General features: G+C 51.9%; 1 protein-coding gene across 1 annotated transcript; it reads right to left on the minus strand.

Moving 5' to 3' along the window:
- Positions 1-1,201: 1,201 nt before the first annotated feature.
- Pla2g2f (phospholipase A2 group IIF) lies at positions 1,202-8,407 on the minus strand. The gene is made up of 5 exons (XM_046469312.2): positions 8,084-8,407; positions 7,439-7,488; positions 4,013-4,157; positions 2,994-3,103; positions 1,202-2,386 (listed from the first exon to the last, which is right to left on the minus strand). Exons 1-5 carry the CDS (start codon positions 8,197-8,199, stop codon positions 2,178-2,180), a joined length of 630 nt encoding a protein of 209 aa, XP_046325268.1. The 5' UTR covers positions 8,200-8,407; the 3' UTR covers positions 1,202-2,177.
- Between the last annotated feature and the right edge of the window lie 10,709 nt (positions 8,408-19,116).

Genomic DNA, 19,116 nt, shown 5'->3' on the forward strand with positions numbered 1-19,116 from the left:
TGAAACTGGAAAGCCTTGGCCCTGTCTTGCTATCACTGCCCCATGGCAGGACCCAGGCCCCGCTGCCCGCGGCCTTGACACTGCTTTCCAATGTTCCCACCCTCTGCCTCTCTGTGCTGGAGCAGGGCCACTTCAGCCATGGGCGGGGGACAGGCCATGTCAGCTACTGGGTTTGGGGGAATCTGTCTTCCAAGGGATGAAGACCTGGGAGGGGTCCCTGTGTCCCCCTCTCACTGCCTGGCCAAGGAGGACCCCACAGTAGGAAGGGAAGTCAGACACTCAGGATCCAGAGTGGGGTCTTTATTAATTTGCAGAGGGGATGCGGAGTCCTGGGGGTGCTCTGGGGGCTGTGGCCTCCTGGAGTCTGGGGTGAGGTAGGGATGGGTGGACCCGTAGCAGCAGACTCTCCTCCTGCACATTGGCCCAGCATCCAGAGGGGAGGGTGTGTGCTTGTGAGGAGGGGCCCACAGGTCAGGGGTCAAGACCCTGAAGGAGACTCCAGGTACCCTGTCCCTGCTCTGCCCCTGGCCTGGTGGGAGCCTTGACCCAGGGTCTTGGGGGCCAGCCGAAGAGGGGTGGAGCAGGGCGGCTTGTTGGCTGGGCTCCTGGAGAGTAGACAAGGGAGATACACGTGACTGGGCAGGTCTGGCAGCACATGCAGGTGACCATCGTGTCCTGAGGTGAGCCTAGGAAGAGGCCCCCATGCCGAGTGACCCCATTGCAGCCTCCCCCTTAGTCCCAAGGCTGCTATTCTAGAAGCTGCTGCCTGGGGAGGCTTCTGGCCCATCCTGCCATCTCTTCCTGGACGTCTCTCCCGGCCTCCTCCCCCTGGCTTGGCTTTCCCTCCTTAGTGACAGTGGGCACTGCCCTGTGGGCACTGCCAGGGCAGGCTGAACTTTCTGAGGGTTGTTCCCAGTGTCCAGGCAGGCGCAGCCTCTGGTGGACATGGTATGAAGGTGGATGAAGGCTGCTGACCTTGAGGTGGAGCTTGAGGGAATAAGTGACCACGGGAAGGTGCACCTGGGGGGACAGCAGTGCTAGGCGCAGCGGAGAAGCCTCACCTCAGCCTGCAAGTCCCCAGGTCCACGGGTGTCCCCACCCCAGTGCCTCTCTCATTCTCTGGACACCACCCCTTCTAAAGAGCTGGCCCTTGCCTTCTCTCCTGGCTCCCATCCCCCTGCCCACTCCCCCCACCCCGTTGCCTTCTGGAATTTTCTTCCCAGTGTCCTTCCCTTCCACCTTTGTGTCCCTCTTCACTGAGGTGGGTCAGGTGAGCTCCTTCCCCATGGACAGGACTCCGGACACCTGGCTCCCCTTGCACAGGGCGATGGGGTCCTTGACCTCCTGCCTCTGGTTGCTGCAAGCGAGGGCCTGGGGGCCGGGCCCTGCGTGCTCCCGTCAGGGTGCTCAGGGGTCCTCCTCAGGTGAGTGGTGTCCTGCGGTGGGGGTTGGGGATTATATGTGCATGGGTCAGAGAGGCAAGGAGAGGGGCTGTAAGTGTTGCGGGTATATTTGGGTGTCCCCATCCTGTCTCTGTGTGCTCAAGGGAGTGCCACCCTGCACCTGACGCCTGGCTGCATGTGGGCTCAGGCGTCTGCTCAGAGGCACTTTGAGCAACAGGGATTTGGGGGCTGGGACCTGTCCTCTGGACCTGCACCCCTGTGTCACCTCCATGGATGTGGGGTGGACCACCTGCTGTGTTAAAGGGCTCTAGAGAGCCACAAGCCCCCAGAGCAGAGGAGAATCATCCTAATCATCCTGCAGGGCTGGCCAGGGACCCCAGAAGCCACGCCTCACAGCCCTGTCCATGCCTGGGAGCTGGGTCCCGGGACACAGCCCAGCATGTGCCAGAGGCCAGGTCTTGGAGGCTCAGAGAATCAAGCTGGGCTGACAGAGAGGACTCACTCTCACCTCCCAGCTCTTGCCTTCCACACTCAGGAGAGACCCCAACAAGCCACACGCTTCCCACCAAGTCCAGAACCAGCACCAGGACAAAGTCATGTCCAGAGCTGGGCTGGAAGAGCTGGTGGCCACAGGCAGGGCCGGGTCTCCCGGTCCTCTGAGGCCAGACTTGCTGCAGGGCTCCTGGGCTCCTGCCCTGGTCCCACCCCTGTCTGCTCCATCTGTCTGGTCCCCAAGACAGATCCTCTACCCACTTCGCTCAAACCTCAGGAGTGCTAGGGAGGGGCAGGGGTCACTGGGAAGTGGTGTCCGCAGATGAACTCTGGGGGTGGGTCATAGATGCTGCAGTTGGGCGTGGGGCCCTGGCAGTAAATGTTGAGGTAGCTGCGGTACTGCTCCCGGTACGTCTGGTTCCTGAGACACAGAGCCACGCTCTTGTCACATTCGCACGTCTGCTTGTCACAGTCTGTCTTGTTGAGCTCGCCTGTGGGGGTGGGGTGAAGGCTGTGGGTGGAGGCCCGGGACATGGGCACCTGGAGCACAACTCTGAGAGCCCAGTGGCCCTCGGAATGTGTTCTGGGGACAGTAGCACCAGCACCACCCTCGGGCCATGCCCCAGCCTTCAGGTCAGCTGCTCTGGACCGGGGCCCAGCCGTCCATGTTGTCACAAGCCCTTCGGGTCACTCTGGTGCAGGCTAACATTGGGGAACCACTGAAGTTCAGTTCGTATAGTTGAAGTCCAGCATCGAATAGTTGGGGAAACCGAGGCCCAGAAATGGAGTTGGGTTTACCTAAGTCACCCGAAGAAGCAAAGGCTCACCCTGCAGGTTATCTCCATGCTCAGACCTCCTCCCTCCAGTCCCACGGGCAAGGACCCCCACCCTGGAGGGAGTGGTTAGCAAGGACTGTAGGGTACCAAGTAGCACTTCCTCTGGTTCATAGTAGAGCTCCTTAGTACTCACACCGAGCGAGTGCTTATGCTAATTTTTAATTCTATGCTAATATTAATCTTCTATGAACATTTACTTTTTGATGTCCATGCATCCCAGGCGTGTGTGTGTGTGTGTGTGTGTGTCAAGGAAGGGACTCACTGCACGCAATCACGGTGTCGTTCTCCATCGAGAAGTCATAGTGGTCCACGTAGGGGCGGCAGCCCTGGTCAAAGAGTTTCTGGTAGCAGCAGTCATGAGCATGGCAGCACCTGGAGGCGGCAGAGGTGAGCAGGCAGGGGCTGCCAGCCCGTCTGTCTCCCCCCAGCAGAGACCTTGGGTCATCTGTAGGCTCCTGGCCCCAAACTCATCTGTCGGCCCTTCCTGAGTCAGACCTTTTCAGACTGCTGCCCAGAGAGGGATATTATTTGCCCAAGCTTACACAGCCGGCCAGAGCTGGGGCTGGTGCCAGGGCTCTTGTCCTTGATTCTGCCTCTTTGTCCCATCCCCAGGGCTTCCCGAACTAAAGCCCAGGAAGTACTGCAGGGCGTGTGTGGCGGGGGTGGGGTGGATCGGGTGGTCCAGCAGCGTGGTCAGGGTGGAGGAGAGGCCTGGGCTCTAGTGGGTGCAGAGGAGCTCTGACTCTACTCCGAGGCTAGGCCTGGCTGCGCCTGATGGCCAGGGAGGGGCATGGTCTGGAAAGTCAATGGGCATTGGAATATCGAGGACAGGAAGCAAACGCAGACTGGCTGTCCCCACCTCTTATAGGACTGAAGTCATTGCCAGTATGCATTTATTAAGCTCCCCATGATACTAGACTTGGTGCGGGCTGCTGTTGGGGAGATAGGAGCAGAAGCCATGGCTTTTGGGAGCCCCAAGTCTGATGGCAGAAGCATAGTCTTGCCCTCAGGGCAGCACCCAGTCTGATGGGGCTGAGTGACACACCCCTTGCCTCCTATGGGTGTTTGGGGTCATAGCAAAAGTTTGGACAGGGAAGGGGTTGAAGTCCTGTCAAGACCAAGACCAAGACCTTGGAAAGTGCCCCGTATCAGGCTCCTGGCCACTAACCTATCCAACAAGCCTGATCCCTGGGGGAGAGGCCCCTCTTCCTCCTCACAGAGATGGAGTGACCTCAGCTGCCCTACCTGGTCCCGTCGGAAGCCCGGGTCTCCGGCACCTACCAGTCTACCTCGTCCATGGGCAGGCCGCGGCCCCCCAGCCCGCAGTAGCAGCCGTAGCCCACGAAGGACAGGATCGCGCTTCTGCCTGTGGCGGTCTCCACCATGGACTTCAGGTTGAGCAGGCTGCCCTGGGCTATGGACAGAACTATAAGAGAACGAGGGGCTGCGTGAGTCCCTGCCCCATGACTGCCCCCCACCCCAGGGCCAGGGAGAGGGAAAAGAAAGCAGGAAGAAGCAGAAGAAGAGGAGAGGTGAACAGGGAACTGGAGGAGAGAGAAACCTACAAAGTCCTGGCCTTACCAAAGCTCTACAGCCTGAGAAGCCAGATGTACAAAATCCTAAACCGCTCCACTCCCTGCAATCCTCTGTGTTGTTATCCCAAGGTATGGATAAGGAGACTGAGGCTGGAGCACTCAGTCACTTGCCCGGGCTTGTGTGAGAAGGCGGTGGAGACAGGTCTGTTCCAGGGGATGAGGGTTCCTCACCCACACCCCTGCCACCTGGCTGTGCAGATGCGTCATAAATCCTGGTAAGTCCTTCGCAGGTTGGAAGTATCATAAGTCAAAAATGCCTTGCAGTCGCCTATTCTACCAAACACCCCAGCTTAGCAACAGAGTCTACTACAGGGCGGGGGCTTCCCCTCGTGGTCGGGGGCTGACTAGGAGCCACAGTGCTGTCCAGCATGTGACAGAAGATTGCAATGCGTGTCACTAATCTAGTAAGAGATCCAAATTCAAAATCTGAAGTATGGTTTCTCCTGAGTTCATGTTGTTTTCGCGCCATTGTAGGGCCGAAAAATGAAGTCAAGCCATCGATGGTCGGGGAGCATCTGAACACGGTCCTCAAAAGGGCTGTCCAGCGCCTGGTTCCCTGGAAGGGGCTTTGCAAATGCCACATGCTGTCATAAACCCCAGGGGTTCATTTCTGCTCCCTGGCCTCTTCCTGGTATTCCTTGTCAGGCCCCCACCACGGTCCTGGGGTTGGAGTATCTGAGGATTATGCAGGCATGGAGAAAGCGCTAGTGCAGGGGCACTTCTTGCACCTGCCCAGATGCATTCTCCTTGCTGACCACTGCTTCCCTTCTCTCTTGTGGTCCTTGCTGGTGTTGGGCTCTGAGCCACATGGGCGGCTTCTACATGCCTTCCTGGGCTCCACCTACAGTTCTTACCTGGGTGAAGCCTCCCCACACAGCATCAGGAGAGCCACTCTGTCCCCATTTTATGGATCAGAAAATTAAGGCTTGCCCAGGTGTTGCAGGCTGGAAGAGACAGAACCGCAGCTGGGAGGCCAACCAGCACACAGTATAGATCCTATCTGCACCCCTAGCCCCGGGCTCCTTCAGCTGCACCAGGGTCAGCTGCTCGGCTGAGTGCCCCGTCCCCTGCTCTCCCCAGACATTCCCACCCACCCTGCCCTGCTGCATGAACAAGGTGTTCTGGGAGATCAAGAAAGCCAGGGATTTCAGACACTGGAGGCTCGATGAGTCCCCAGCCCACTCTTGCTTGCTTCTTGAGACAAGGTTGTTCTGCATCTCTAATGAGGAGAACTCACTAAAGATGCACCTTAGCGGGAAAAGCTCAGACTCTGGAGTCAGACAGACCTCAGCCAATAACTAAAGCTCCCTGGAGCTCCATGTTCCCATCTGTGAATTGGGAATAACAATCCTGACCACGAGAGATCTGCAGGTCAGTGCCCAGCTAGTGCTGGTACTCCGTGCCCCCTCTTGGGGCTTGGTGGCCCCCAGTCAGGCCTGCTCAATTCTCAGAGGGTAGAGGCTGGGAATCCTGTTCCTCCTGAGTCTTCCTGGGTCTCAGCTCTTTGGTCACCATCATTATAGAGAACAAGGAGCAAAGAAAAGAGGGAAGACCAGGAAGAAATGAAAGATGGCTTTGAAGAGAACTGTGTGGCACCAGGGGACTGTCTAGCCAGGACCTGGGGGGGTGGGGCAGAAGAGGCCCTATGTCCAGTGAGCTGAGCCCGTCCTGAGCTGCAGACCAGGCGCTGGCCTGAAGGTGCTGTTGAGGACAGCACGATGAGGGCTGGCCCCTCCCTGCCCCCTCCCCCTCTCTGCTGAGCCTTGCAGGATAAGTGTGTGCAAAGCTGCCGGGAGCCACCAGGCCGGCTCAGGTTTCTCCATCAGTCCTGGGCCCCCCCCCCAGACAACTCAAAACCTCCTTGAACCTCCCTTCCCAAATCTGAGAACTGGGGACCATGACACCTCCCTCATGGGTCCCTTGGAGGTTCAGGTGCCACCTTGAATATGTGTACAGAGCACCTGGCCCAGGAAGTGCCTCAAGAAAGGACCTGGCTGCCTTGGGTTCCTGGCTGCCCCCGTCCCCACCTGCTGCCCAGATGTTCCCTGGGGGTCAGCACCAGGCTCCAGGCCCCGACCATCCGCCACACAGGGCGGGAGAGGAGTGAGGCACTTACCGGTCACACACAGGGTGGACTCCCTCACACAGCCTCTACACTCACACACTCTGCTTACACACGCACAAATACACACCCAGGCGCCTCACCCACTCAGCTTACACCTCTTACACCGACACTTGTGCACACACACATGCCTGCTACCGGCACCTCACCCGCACACACCTGCACACAGCCACACTCTAACGCATCACGACTGTGCTCACACACACGAAGCCACGACCAGCCAATCCCCGTGGTGTGGCTGAGCGCGAGTGGGAGTTTTCTAATGACAGGCCGTTTTCCCATGAGCCGCCAGTCCTTCCTCATGTCTGGCCACCTTGAACCTCATCTTTGTTTCTGGAATGTCTTTCTTTTCCTCAAACCAGGCTGTGTCCAGGGGTGTGAAAAGCCAGCAAGAGGTTCTGCTGACCTCCCATGCATCCGGGGCACCTGCCACGGGGATCCCTGTATGTGTGATGGGGTCTGATTTGCCTGTGACAATCCTGCAGGGTGGCTGCCCCCAGTCCGTGGTGCCTGGAGTCCCAGCCTGTGAGAGAAGCTCCCTGCAGAACCCCCACCTGCCAGGCGCAGACTCTGGGGACACACCACAGGGAACCCACCCTCGAGACACAAGAGGCTCAGGTGCCAGCCCCGACACACTCTGTCATGTGTGGCACACAGAGACACGCCCCTGTGCTCAGAACTCCCCCGCCCCCCACACACAGACAGACGTGTGTCTGGCGGCACACTCACTCCTACGCATGCTGAGGTACAGAGCGCCCAGTGAACACTGTATTTTACGACCTGGCTCAGCCCTGTGCCTGCCTCCCTCTGGCTCATAAATGCTGAAGGGCCTGGCGTGTGTAGGATGGCCCAAGGAGTAAACAGCCCCAGGGGAGAGGGGGAAGCCTGACAGGAAGCCAGAGAGAGGAAGGCAACTCAGGCCAGTGGAACAATAGGTGCCCAGGGACACAGGAGAAAGACTGGGAGCCATCAACGAGGGCCTGTGCTCACCACGACCGGCCAGGACAGCGATGACGAGGAGCTTCACGCCCAGGCTGGACCTGAGAGAGAGGACACCCTGAGCCTCAGTTCATCTCCCCACCTTCCCGCAGTTCTGGGCCTCAGCCCAGGAGCCACCCATGCAGTCCCTCGATGCCCCAGTTACTGCCACCCCAGCCCTGTGACAGCATCCCACACCCGCCCTGTGCCTCCTGGAGGAGCACCCAGGGTGGCAGAGCCAGGATGCACTGGAAGCATCTTCCCTCCACCCCTCCGCTTCCAAAGCAGGAAGCCACAGTCTCAGACCAGAGCCACCCCCGCCTTCCACACTCCAGAGAGGCCTGGGACCCAGAGTCAGTGACCCAACCTGGCAGCTGGGCAGCTTAAACCCACAGCCAGCAGACATGATGGTCCCTGGATGGTTCCAGCCCTGACCACAGGCTGATCCCTTGGCTTTTCTGGGCCTCAAGTGCCCTGTGAGGGGTGGCCAAGTGGTCCCAAAGGCCCTTCTAGTGCTGAAACTACAGGGACAGAGCTCAGCTCTGCACTCAAAAGCTCAGAGCTTCCATTTGGGGAAAAGTGGATTCTAGGAGCCATCCCTCACCCATCCCAGCACCCCTCCATGGAGAGTTCCATCCCAGGGCAGGAAGCACCTACCTGAAGGTTCTGGAAGGGGCAGAGGCCCTGCAGCTTGGACCCCTCCACGCAGAGCAGCATCTAACCATCATCTTCTTCCTGAACCCTCTGGGGTTGGCCTGCGCCCCATCTGCCATGCTCTGGGTTCCGGGGGACCAGCAGCATAAGTATTGAGAGGTCCCTGATGCATTCCTCAAATTCCAGGGAACAGGCCCCAGCTTCACGCTCCTCGCACACTGGCAGGGTAGAGCCAGGGCGATGCCCCGGGCAAGTGGCAGATGCCCTAGAAAATGGAGGCTCCACCTCCTCCTCCTCCTGCCTCAGCCCTGCCCCGCGCTGCCTGGTGAAGTCCCACCTCCAGCGTTCTCTGTCTGGCCTGCCCCTCTGAGGGGTTCCTGCACCTGACCAAGAGTTGGCCCCTCCCCAGGGATCTGAAAGGAAATGAGTCCAGAGGCCTCCCTATCCCCATGGGAAGATGCGAAAGTCTTCCATGACATTTACCAAAGGTGCACTTTGTTCAAGGGCAGCCATCGTGACAGGTGGAGGGACCACTGCCCCAGGGTTTTGCAGCGAGCTTCAAAGGAAAAGTGAGGGTTTCTAGCCAATGAATGGGTGGGTGGAAAATTACCAAAAGAAAATACTGGGGCCAGAAGGTTCTGGAAAATGACCTGATGGGCTTCTTGCTGGGTGACTAGACATCACCAGGTGATGGTGGAGGCTGAGGAACTGACCAGGTGTGGAGGGTGATCAGGTACGGAGTAGGGAGATTCCAGCCCAACAGACGGGGCAGGACTCTCTAAGATAGGGTGCCTGGGAAGAGGGGACCTGAGTGGAATGTGACCAGGAGAGACTTTTGTCAGGGAGGCCTCCACATGCACACATCATGTCTATACCGTGTCCATCTGGAGTGCCCTTAATCCAGAATCTGCAGAGGACTCCCCGTTCACATCGAGAAGGGGGCTCCACTGCTCTGGAAGTGGGTTGGTGCCCGTGTCCACCCAGGCTAAGACTGGAGGGGCCCAGGCACATGCATCTGGCAGGAAGTCCCCCCAGCTCACATCTGGAGGGGTGAGCTTGCTTGGCTGCACCAGGGCCCCTCAACTTGGGCACAGCTGACCTGGGGGTGGAGACCGCCTTGCCGAGGGGCAACCCAGTGCATCCCGGGAGGTCGAGCAGCACCTCTGGCCTCCAGAAGTTGCCCTCATCTCCGAGTTGTCACAACTAAAAATGTCTCTGAACATTGCTAAATGTGCCCTGGGGGGCACCAGGGCCTCTGGTTGAGGGTTTGGTAGGCCCAGGAGTCATCACCAATTGCTCCTTGTTTGGAGTGTGGTGTGCATGGGAGGGAGGGGCAGGAGAGAAGAAGGGAGAGCCCGGGGCTCCAGGAGGCCCCCCATTCAGACTGCATAGTCACACTGATGGGGCTCCAACCCCAGCACCCCACTTCCTGTCTGAGACCTTGGCAGGAATCCCCCACTGCGTGACAAGCCATCGTGAGTAAGGATGGCCCTGGCACGCCGGGTGTCCTGTGCTGTGGGGCGCTGGGCAGGTTCTCAGTTTTAAAGACCTGCTTGTTCCAAAGTAGAGTCTGCCTGATCTCTGGCTCAAGGTGAATCGGAATGCTTTCAGGGGAGAGAAGGGTACTCTCGGAAGTCGACATTCCAAATAATCACCTCACCTGCACAAGGCTCCTTCTCTCCCAGTGTCCCCCAGACTGCTGACAGGGGACCTTTCCTACCTCTAGCTTTGCCAACTGTCCTGATCCAATTAACCCACCTCAGGTGTCACTCATTCCCCCTCACCCAGCCCCCGCCTTTCCTCCACCCGAATGCCTCTGTGATGGAGGACCCTCTCCTTCCCCAGGAAGTTCTCCTGGACGAACCCTCCCCATCCCCCATCCAATCAGCATCACACGGGAAGCTGTTAATTTGCACCTGCGGGCGCGTTCCTTTGCAGACACACGTGTATGTTTGGGTTTGTGGATCTGCACACTTCCCTTAGACCAGGATCCTGGAGAACAGAGGGGCCCCAATTTCCTCCAAACGCCCAGAGGTTCCCCTGGCCACAGGGCTGGGAGTGGCAGGGCTGGTCTCTGCCATTGCTCCTCTGTCTGCCCAAAGCTGAGCTTCTGTGTTTGCGCACACCTCTTAATGAGATGGTCTTGCTCTGAAGAAGGAAGAATCAGGAAGGAAGCCCGGGTACAGTCCCCACACTAAGGTCCAGCCTCCAACCTGCATGTCACTGGGAGCCATCGAGATCTGCGTTAAGGAGGCCAACCTCAAAGCCAGGGACCCCTGAGAGCCTGCGCACAGCACCGCCACCCCTTCATCGTGTGGGATTCCCACCAGAGGTGCTGGACGGGCTGGTCCTCAGAGAGGCCCAATCCTTCAGGGGAAGGATGGGCTCCCCACCCTCCCCCCATCAAGCATGTTGTGCTCAATAATGAAATAATAAACTGGTCCACCCAGAAATTCCACTTCTGGGACTGCAAACCAAGATACAAACCCGAATTGTTCCCAGAGACAGATGAAAAAGGACGCTGACTGAGGTGCTTTCAGGAGCACCCCCTCCAAAAATCAGAAACAAGCTAAGAGAGGGGATTATGTAAGCAAATTATTAACGATTCATCCATAATCATGTTTTTTTAAAAAAAATATTGAATGATAAAAAAAAAAACCCATATCTTTATACACAGGGCAATGTCAATTTTTCTCTTTAGAAAAGGGAAGGATTACTGGGCATGGTGGTACATGCTTGTAATCCCAACAGCCCTGGAGGCTGAGGCAGGAGGATTGTGAGTTCAAAGCCAGCCTCAGCGAAAGTGAGGTGCTAAGCAACTCAGTGAGACCCTGTCTCTAGATAATGTATAAAACTAGGGGGTGGGGATGTGGCTCTGTGGCTGAGTGCCCTTGAGTTCAATCCCCAGCCCCAGCCCCACCCCCACCCCCACCAAAGAACAAGAAAAGAGAAGGGATTGGTTGCACATATGTAAAATTCATCTGGAGAGATAAATGACAAACATTAGTAACCGTCATCTCTAGACAGCAGATTGACTTTGGGCTTTTATTTTGGGTTGTTGTTTTACTGTGAGTAGAAAGAAATATTCAACAACTAACGAAAATGGTCTAAGTCCTTGAAAGACACGAACTCATTCAACTGGAAATAGCACAGAGCTAGAACAGAAACTGAACTTGTATTTTAATTCCCATCAACAAACTCCAGATCCAGGTGACTTCACTGGTGAATTTGACCAAATAGTAAGGAAGAAATAAAACCAATTGAATTGGTTTGCTGGGCTGCCATAGCCAGGAACTGCAGGCTGTTCTGGAGTCCAAGATCAAGGTGTAGGAAGGACTGATCTCATTCTGAGACCTCTGTCCTCAGCTTACAGATGGCTGCCTTCTCAGTGGGTCCCCACATGGTCTTTCCTCCGTTTTGCCTCTTCAAAGATCCTGTCTCCAGATGCAGCTGCATTCTATGGTACTGGGCATAAGGGTCTCAACACAGGAATTTTGATGGGATACAATTTAGCCCATAAAATCAATTATACACAAATTCCTAGTTGCTGTCACTGTAATAATCAAAGTCAGATGGACAGCACAAGAAAACTACAGACTACTGTCTCCCATGAACATAGATACAAAAGTTCTTAACAAATTGTTGACAAATACAAAGATGCTATTATATCATGATCAAATTGGACTTATCCCAGAAATGAAAAGTTGATTTTTATGTTAAAATTCAGTCAATCTGCATGTATTGGTGCACACCTGTAATCCCAGATACTGGGGCAGGAGGATCACAAATTTGAGGTTAACCTTGGCAACTTACTAAGAACCCTGTCTCAAAATAAAATGAAAAGATTTGAAGATATAGCTCAGATGCCCCTGGCTTCAATTCCCAGGACTGCAGAAAAGGAGTCAGAGATTGTAATACACCCTATCAATAAACTAAAGAAGAAAAAATATGATATCTAATACACACACAAAACACAGCAAAGCCAATCAACAACAAACGCCATTTGACGAAATTCAGCATTCACTCCTGATAAAAAGTTGTCAGCAAACTGAGAGAGAAGGGAGCTTCTTCAGCTTGAAGGGGGCATCTACAATAAACCTACAGCTAACATCCTGCTTGATGATGATGAAATCCCATCCCTACCCCCACAAGACCAGGAATTGCTAAGATCGTCCACCCCATCCTTCCATTCAACATGACACTGGTAGTTATAGTTAGGAAACAAGCAGGAGAAGAAATGAAGCACACAAAAAATAAATCGATAGATAAAAGGCGTTCAGGTTGGAAAGGAAGAAGCAGGATCTTCTCTATGGGCATCGATGTAATAGCCCATGGAAAAAATCCCATCAGCTTTTTGATGCCTGTTCAGGGTCTCTGCTGTCATCCTGAGTCACGCACATGCTCCTGGAAAGGGCCCTGTCCTGATTGTCTCTGATCTCTCAGGGCAGTGTCCCCTCCTGGCTAAAGCTGACATCTGATGTTATGAAGGTACAGATTTATGAACAGGGCAAGAAGGGCTGAGTCCATCCCAAAGCAGTGTGACCTTGAAGGACTCACGGGGCATTGCATGAATGTGTCTTGGGATGGGCCATAAGAGCTTGAGATTCCCCAAGTCCAGAGGGCATGCTCCTGAGGACCTCCACCACCCAACTAAGAGAGCAGTTGCTAGTTAGAAGCATCTTGAGATAAATAGAAAGGATAAAGATACTAACATCTGCCTGGTTCTGATAGAGAGTTGAATCCACCAATTAACTCCACAGGATGAGGCCAAGTAAGTCCTCCCACTCAGTTGGGAACATGAGTCATCTACAACCTCTGCCCTGGTTGCATAATTGTGTTCTTGTACTCAAGCAATAAAATCATTGTTTAAGAAAAAAAAAAAGTCCTGCAGGATTTACAAAAATGCTACTGAGATTATTAACTGATTTTAGCAAGGTCCCAGGAAATGAAATGAAAAATATAAAATAAATAGTAATTGCACATATTAATTATTAATATATGCAATTACTATTTATTTTATATATTTATTCATTTTATATAAATGAATCTTTCAAATTCATTTATAGCAATATTGAACACTGTGAAATATTTAGGAATAAAGTTGACCCAAAAAATACAGAATACTTGAACACTGAAAACAATAAAACGGTGCTCAGCAAAAAATCAAGAAAGACCAAAATAATCAAGCCCATACCATGCTCATGGATCAAGATATCCTTAAGATATCAAGTCTCCCATTGACTCTGTGGAGTCCATGAACTCTCAGTCAAAATCATAATGGACTTTGCTTAGAAAGTGACAAGCTGATCCCAAAATTCATATAGAAATTTAAAAGATCTAGAATAGCCAAGTAAACAAGAAAAAGAAAGTTGCAGGGCTTATACTATCTGATTTTAAGAATTACAGAGTTCTGCTAATGGAGGCAGTGTGGAGTCGGCATGAAGATAGTTAATTAGGTCAGTGGGACAGAAGAGATGATCCAGAATTAGACCTACATAGTATGGAAATTTCATTCTTGATAAAGACGGCACCAGCAAGCCCATACATGAAGAATGGTTTTTGGGCAGGTTGTTTCTCATTGTGGAAGAAGGATAGAAGGTGGGAGGGGTGAAAGAAAGCGAAACCATAATAATTTCAATCCATTTCTGCCACCATGCACAAGAGTTAAATAGACTGGATCACAGTTCAACAAGGTATTAAGACAAATAAGGAAAAAAACAATGGTCCTTTCAACAAATGTTGTGAGGTAGCCAGATGTCGATATGCAAAAGGGTGAAGTCAAACCCCTTTCTTACACCACACAGAAAAGTGACCTCAGAATGGACCAGAGACCTAAATGTAAACTATAAAACTCAGAAGAAAACAGGAATAGCCAGGTGCAGTGGAGCACACCTGTAAACCCAGCTACTTGGGAGGCTGAGGCAGGAGGATTGAAGTTCAAGGCCAGCCTAGGCCACTCAGGGAGACCCTGTCTCAAATAAAAGGGGCTGGGGTTGGGGCTCAGTGGCATGACTAGCATGCGTGGAACTGTGGGTTTGATCCCAGGCAACATGAAAATAAACAATATTTTTTAAAAAATATTTATTTATTTTTTAGTTGTAGTTGCACACAATACCTTTATTTATGTGTGGTGCTGAGGATCGAACCCAGGGCCTTGCACATGGTAGGTGAGCGCTCTGTCACTGAGCCACACCCCAACCCCAAATAAATGAAATTTTAAAAATAAAATTGACACAAGATTTGAATCACCTCTGCTCCAGAGAAGGCAGATTCATGACAGATAATCCCTTGAAACGATGCTCAATCTCCTTAGTCATAAGGGAAATGCAAATCAAACCACAGCAAGAAACCACATCACACCCATCAGGATGACTCCGATAAAAAGCAAGTGATAAGGGGTGTTGGTGAGATTAGAAATCTCTCGCTGCTCACAGGAACGTGAATGGTCCAGCATGGAGTTTCCATGTCAACCAGCAATTCCACGCCCCTGTATACACCCCAGAGATAGGAAAGCGGCCTCCACGTGTGAAATTTGTGTGTGTGAATGTTCACAGCAGCAGTATTCTTTATAACCATAAGAGGGAATAAAAGAGAGTCCAAATTGATGAATGGCTATGTAAAATGTGGGCTGTCTGCACCGTGGGATTTTGATTCATGCTACAATGGATGAAACATGCCAAATGGAAGAACCCATCACCAAAAGCCATATAGGGCATGACTTCATTTGTATGAAACCTCTGGAACAGGCACGTCTGTAGAGACAGAGATAGAGGAGGAACTAACTTGGACCGAGGGGAGGGAGGAATGACTGCTAATTAGAAGGGTTTCTTTTTCGGGGTATGTAGTACATTCTCAATAAAAGTGTGGTAATGGTTGCACAACTGAATCAAAAAAATTGAATCATACACTTGGATGAATGGTATGATAAACCTATCATTTCAATAAATCTGACTTTTAACATGGATCATGTTATGTGACCTTGAGAAGGAAGGAAATTTGGGCACATCTTACAATATGGATGAATCTTAAGAAGATTATGCTTTCAATGTGATAAGTGAAATAAATCATAAAAAGACAAATATTGCATGCTTCCATTCATATGAGGTGTCCATAGTAGTCAAATTCATAGAAACTCAAAGGAGAAACGGTGGTTTCCAGGGGCCAGGGAATGGGAACTTGGCCCTTGATGGGGACAGAAATTCAGTTTTGCGAGATGAAGGGTCCTGTGGACCGAGGGTGGAGACAATTGTACCATGAGAGTGTCCTCCGTGTCACTGAATTGTGCACTTACCAATGGTGACGCTGGTAAATTTTGTTATATGCTTTTGCATAATTTAAAGAAAAATATTTTTAAAAACGGATTATAAATCCCATCGTAAAATCTAAGCAATTTCTAGAAGAAAACATAGAAGAAAATCTTTGCGATCTTGGATTAGTCAGATTTCTTAATATAACAGAAAAATCACAAGACAGAGAAAAATGTCAAGAAGTTGGATTTTCTGAAACTTTACTTCTGCTCCTTCAGTGAGCTAATGGAAGGGCTGGGAGCGTGGCTCAGTGGTAGGACATTTGTCTGTCATGCTCAAGGCCCTGGATTCCATCCCCAGCACTGCAAATAAAACAATAAAAAGAGAGAAAAGAACAACGCACTTTTAAAAATGAGCAAAAGATCTGAACAGACACTTCACCAAAGATGCTATATTGACAGCAGATTGACAAATAAGCACATAGAAAATGTGTTCAGCACAGTTGGACCCTGTTTTCGTGTGCGTTTGGTGTTGGGGATTGAACGTGGGGCACAGTAGGCAAATGAGTTACATCCCCAGCCCAGGTAGTTTTTTTTCCAGTGTTGGGGGTTGAACTCAGGGGAACTCTATCACTGAGCTACGTCCCCAGGCCTGTTTATATAGACAGAGTCCCACTAAGTTGCAGAGGCTGGCCTCAAACTTGCAGTCTCCTGTTGCAGCCTCCTAAGTAGCTGGGACTACAGGTGTGCAGAGCCACCCCCGGCCCCAGGTGTTTTCTTGAAAAGATAAGATACACCTGTGAGATGACCCAGCCATTCCATTCCTATTTTCCCAAGAGAAATGAAAACATATGTCCACACAAAGACTGTTCTCAAATGTTCATAGTAGCTTTATTTATAATAGACAAAAACTGGAAACAACCTGATATCCATCAACTGGATGTGCCTATCTTCTTTATAAGATGTTACTCAGCAAAAAAAAAAAAAAAAGAAACGACCTATTGATTGATGCAGTCGCAAAGATGAGTCTCAAAATAATCATGCAGAGTGAAACCAGGCAAAATATGGAAATACTACTGTATGGTTCCCTTCATAGAAAATTCTAGAAAATGCAAATTGATCTACAGTGGCAGAAAGCAAATCAGTGGTTGCCTGGGACCCAAGTGGAGGAACAAGGCAACTTTGGGAGGTGCTGGACATGCTCACTCTCTTGTGACGGCCATTTCAAAGAGGTATACCTATGTCAAAAAATCAACTTGTTTGTTTTAAATACAGCCATCCTTCAGGATGTGTGGAGGGTCGTTCCAGGTCCCCTTCTCAGTTACCAAGATCCAAGGTGCTCAGGTTCCTTATTAGGATGGTGCAGTGTTTGCATATCCTCCTGTGAGATGTTCCAGCAGTGTGCTCCGACTCCCCTAAACCAATACTAATAACACCACCACCAACAATTAGTGGCCACTGACTGTAAACAAGGCACACGGCCAAGTGCCCCGCTTGCCCTGGGTCCTGTCTTGGAGTCTCTGTGGCAGCCCGAGCCGCTGACATTGTCCCATTCCTCCCACCCATTTAGCCGATGACGAAACAGAGGGGGGTCAGGATCCAAGGCAGGTCTGTGTGACCCCAAGCCTCCTTCTGAATGCCAGGCTCTGTTGCCCTGGGAAAGGCAGTGGGGGCTGGGCTAGCTTGAAAACAAGCAAGAACCTTCCGGCAGTGGCCATCTCAAAGCTGCTGGTGAGGGGTTTTAAGGGAGTTTGAAGGTGCTTTCCTCAATCACCCTGAGTAAACTGAGAGGTTGCCGTGGAAATCCCCCAGGTTTGGAAACAAGGCTCTCCCAGCCTGCCCGCAGAGGGAAGTCCACATTCTGGTCCCTTCCATCTGTCAGCCTCTTTCCTCCTGGAGGGAGGGGTCACCAGGGGTCATGCCTTTATTGACCCTCTATTGTGTGCCAATCATCCTACCTATAATCATGACAAGGCTGCAGGGTCCCATGGGCCCCATTTTTCAGACGGGAAATGGGACTTCAAGAGATCAAGTGACATGATCCAAGCAACCCTTTTACTAAGCTAGAATTTGAAGCCAGAGCTGTGTGATATCACTTCGGTGGCTTTCCTTTCACTATGTGACCTCAGCTGTTCACAGTCTAGGACACCCCCCTATCTGGAAGGTCCCACTGAAGGACTTCCTTGCTGAGGTTTGAGCCCAGGTGATTTTTAATTATCATCATCCTCATTGTTATGGTGGAAATGTACTGAAGGATAACATAGACAGGAAAATGCACAGACCGTGACCCAGCTACTAGATGAATTTTCACAGTTGAACGTGTCCATGCAACCAACACCCAGAGACAGAACATCAGCAGCACCTCAAAGACCTCTCAGGACCCCTTGCAGTCACCATGCATATCTGTGGGCAACCGCTGTCCTGACTTTGGGGCGTCATTAAGATGGAATCCCTGACAGCCCGCCCTCTATCCTGCCATGTGTATGAGATTCATCCAGATCACCGTGGTTCATCCATTCTGTGGTTGACAGACATCTGAGAGGTCTCTGTGGTCTTCTGCCTGGTACAGAAGGGAAAGAGTGGTCACCCTCCTACCAAGGCCAAGTTCAAGTGTCTCCCCTAGCATCCGCCCCCCTGGTAGGACCAGAAGTCCAGGTCCCTGCTCCTGCACAGTTGCTGTGCTTCTGAGCTGCACCCTCATTGGTGGATCCAGGCAGGCGTCTGTTCTGGTAACAGGGTCTTTGCAGGGAGGGGAGGGCTCTGGACACTGATTGGAAGATCATGCTGTCACTCATGGGAGATCTCTGGAGGAGGAGGCTCCTCTCCTTCCTGCAGGTTCTGCCGGATGCTCTCCCTTCCACACCTGTCTGGGCTGGGAGTGTGAGGAAGCACCCTGGGGGAACACCTGTATACAGACTCTTCTGTGAAATAGGGACGAGGGTAGTGCCTGATTACATCCCACAGATGTGAAGTGTGGCCTAGTAAGGGTGGCCTCTGGCAGGCACCTGTGCTAACCCCAGCTCTGCCATGTACCTGCTCTGTGACCCTAAGTTTCTAACCTCCCTGAGCCCCAGTTTCCCCACCTATAGAAGGGGAATAGCTGCCTCTCCTTCCTAACGTGGCTGTGGATACAAAACAAAGTAACAGCCCAGGGCCTGGCACCTGGCGAGACCCGCACAGTGGTGACTGTTAATATTAGAGACTTCTCTCCAGCATCCAAGCTCCCTCCTGCTCCCTTCCACCCCCACCTGGAGAGTTGCTGACTCTGGTCCAGCAGGGTCAGCAGGGTTTTTCCAGCTGTGACCAGTGACCCCAAAGCACAGAGTTTCTGGCAAGTCTTGAGATACTCAGGTCTGAAAGGATCCGAGATACTGCAGCTGCCGCAGAAGCAGGAGGTTCTAAGTCCATGTGAACTTTCAGAGAATGGAGAAGTCTAACATCTCACCACCTTGGGCCACAGCAAATTCACTTCTGGAAATCTAAAGAAGCCAACAAACCATAGGAAAAGACCCAGAAATGACCCCAGAGATAGAACTAGGAAGGTTGAAAGTTATAACAACATCTATATGTTTAAGAAGATAAAGGAAAGCGTGAATACATTGAGAAGCATTGAAGATAAAAATAAGACCCAGCTCAAATTTATAGAGGGAAAAAACACGCTGAGATGAGGCATAGGATGAATAGCAGGTTAGACAACACAAAAGAAAAGGATAGCTATTTATTCTATTTAGATAAACAGTAATGATGAGGATAAAGAAGGGTTGATGATACTGATGCTGCTGATGGGAGT

The sequence above is a fragment of the Marmota monax genome, unplaced genomic scaffold (genome assembly GCF_021218885.2).
Source record: "Marmota monax isolate L192 unplaced genomic scaffold, Marmota_monax_Labrador192_F-V1.1 WCK01_AAM20220418_F8-fsc00008, whole genome shotgun sequence".
Classification (NCBI taxonomy): Eukaryota; Metazoa; Chordata; class Mammalia; order Rodentia; family Sciuridae; genus Marmota; species Marmota monax.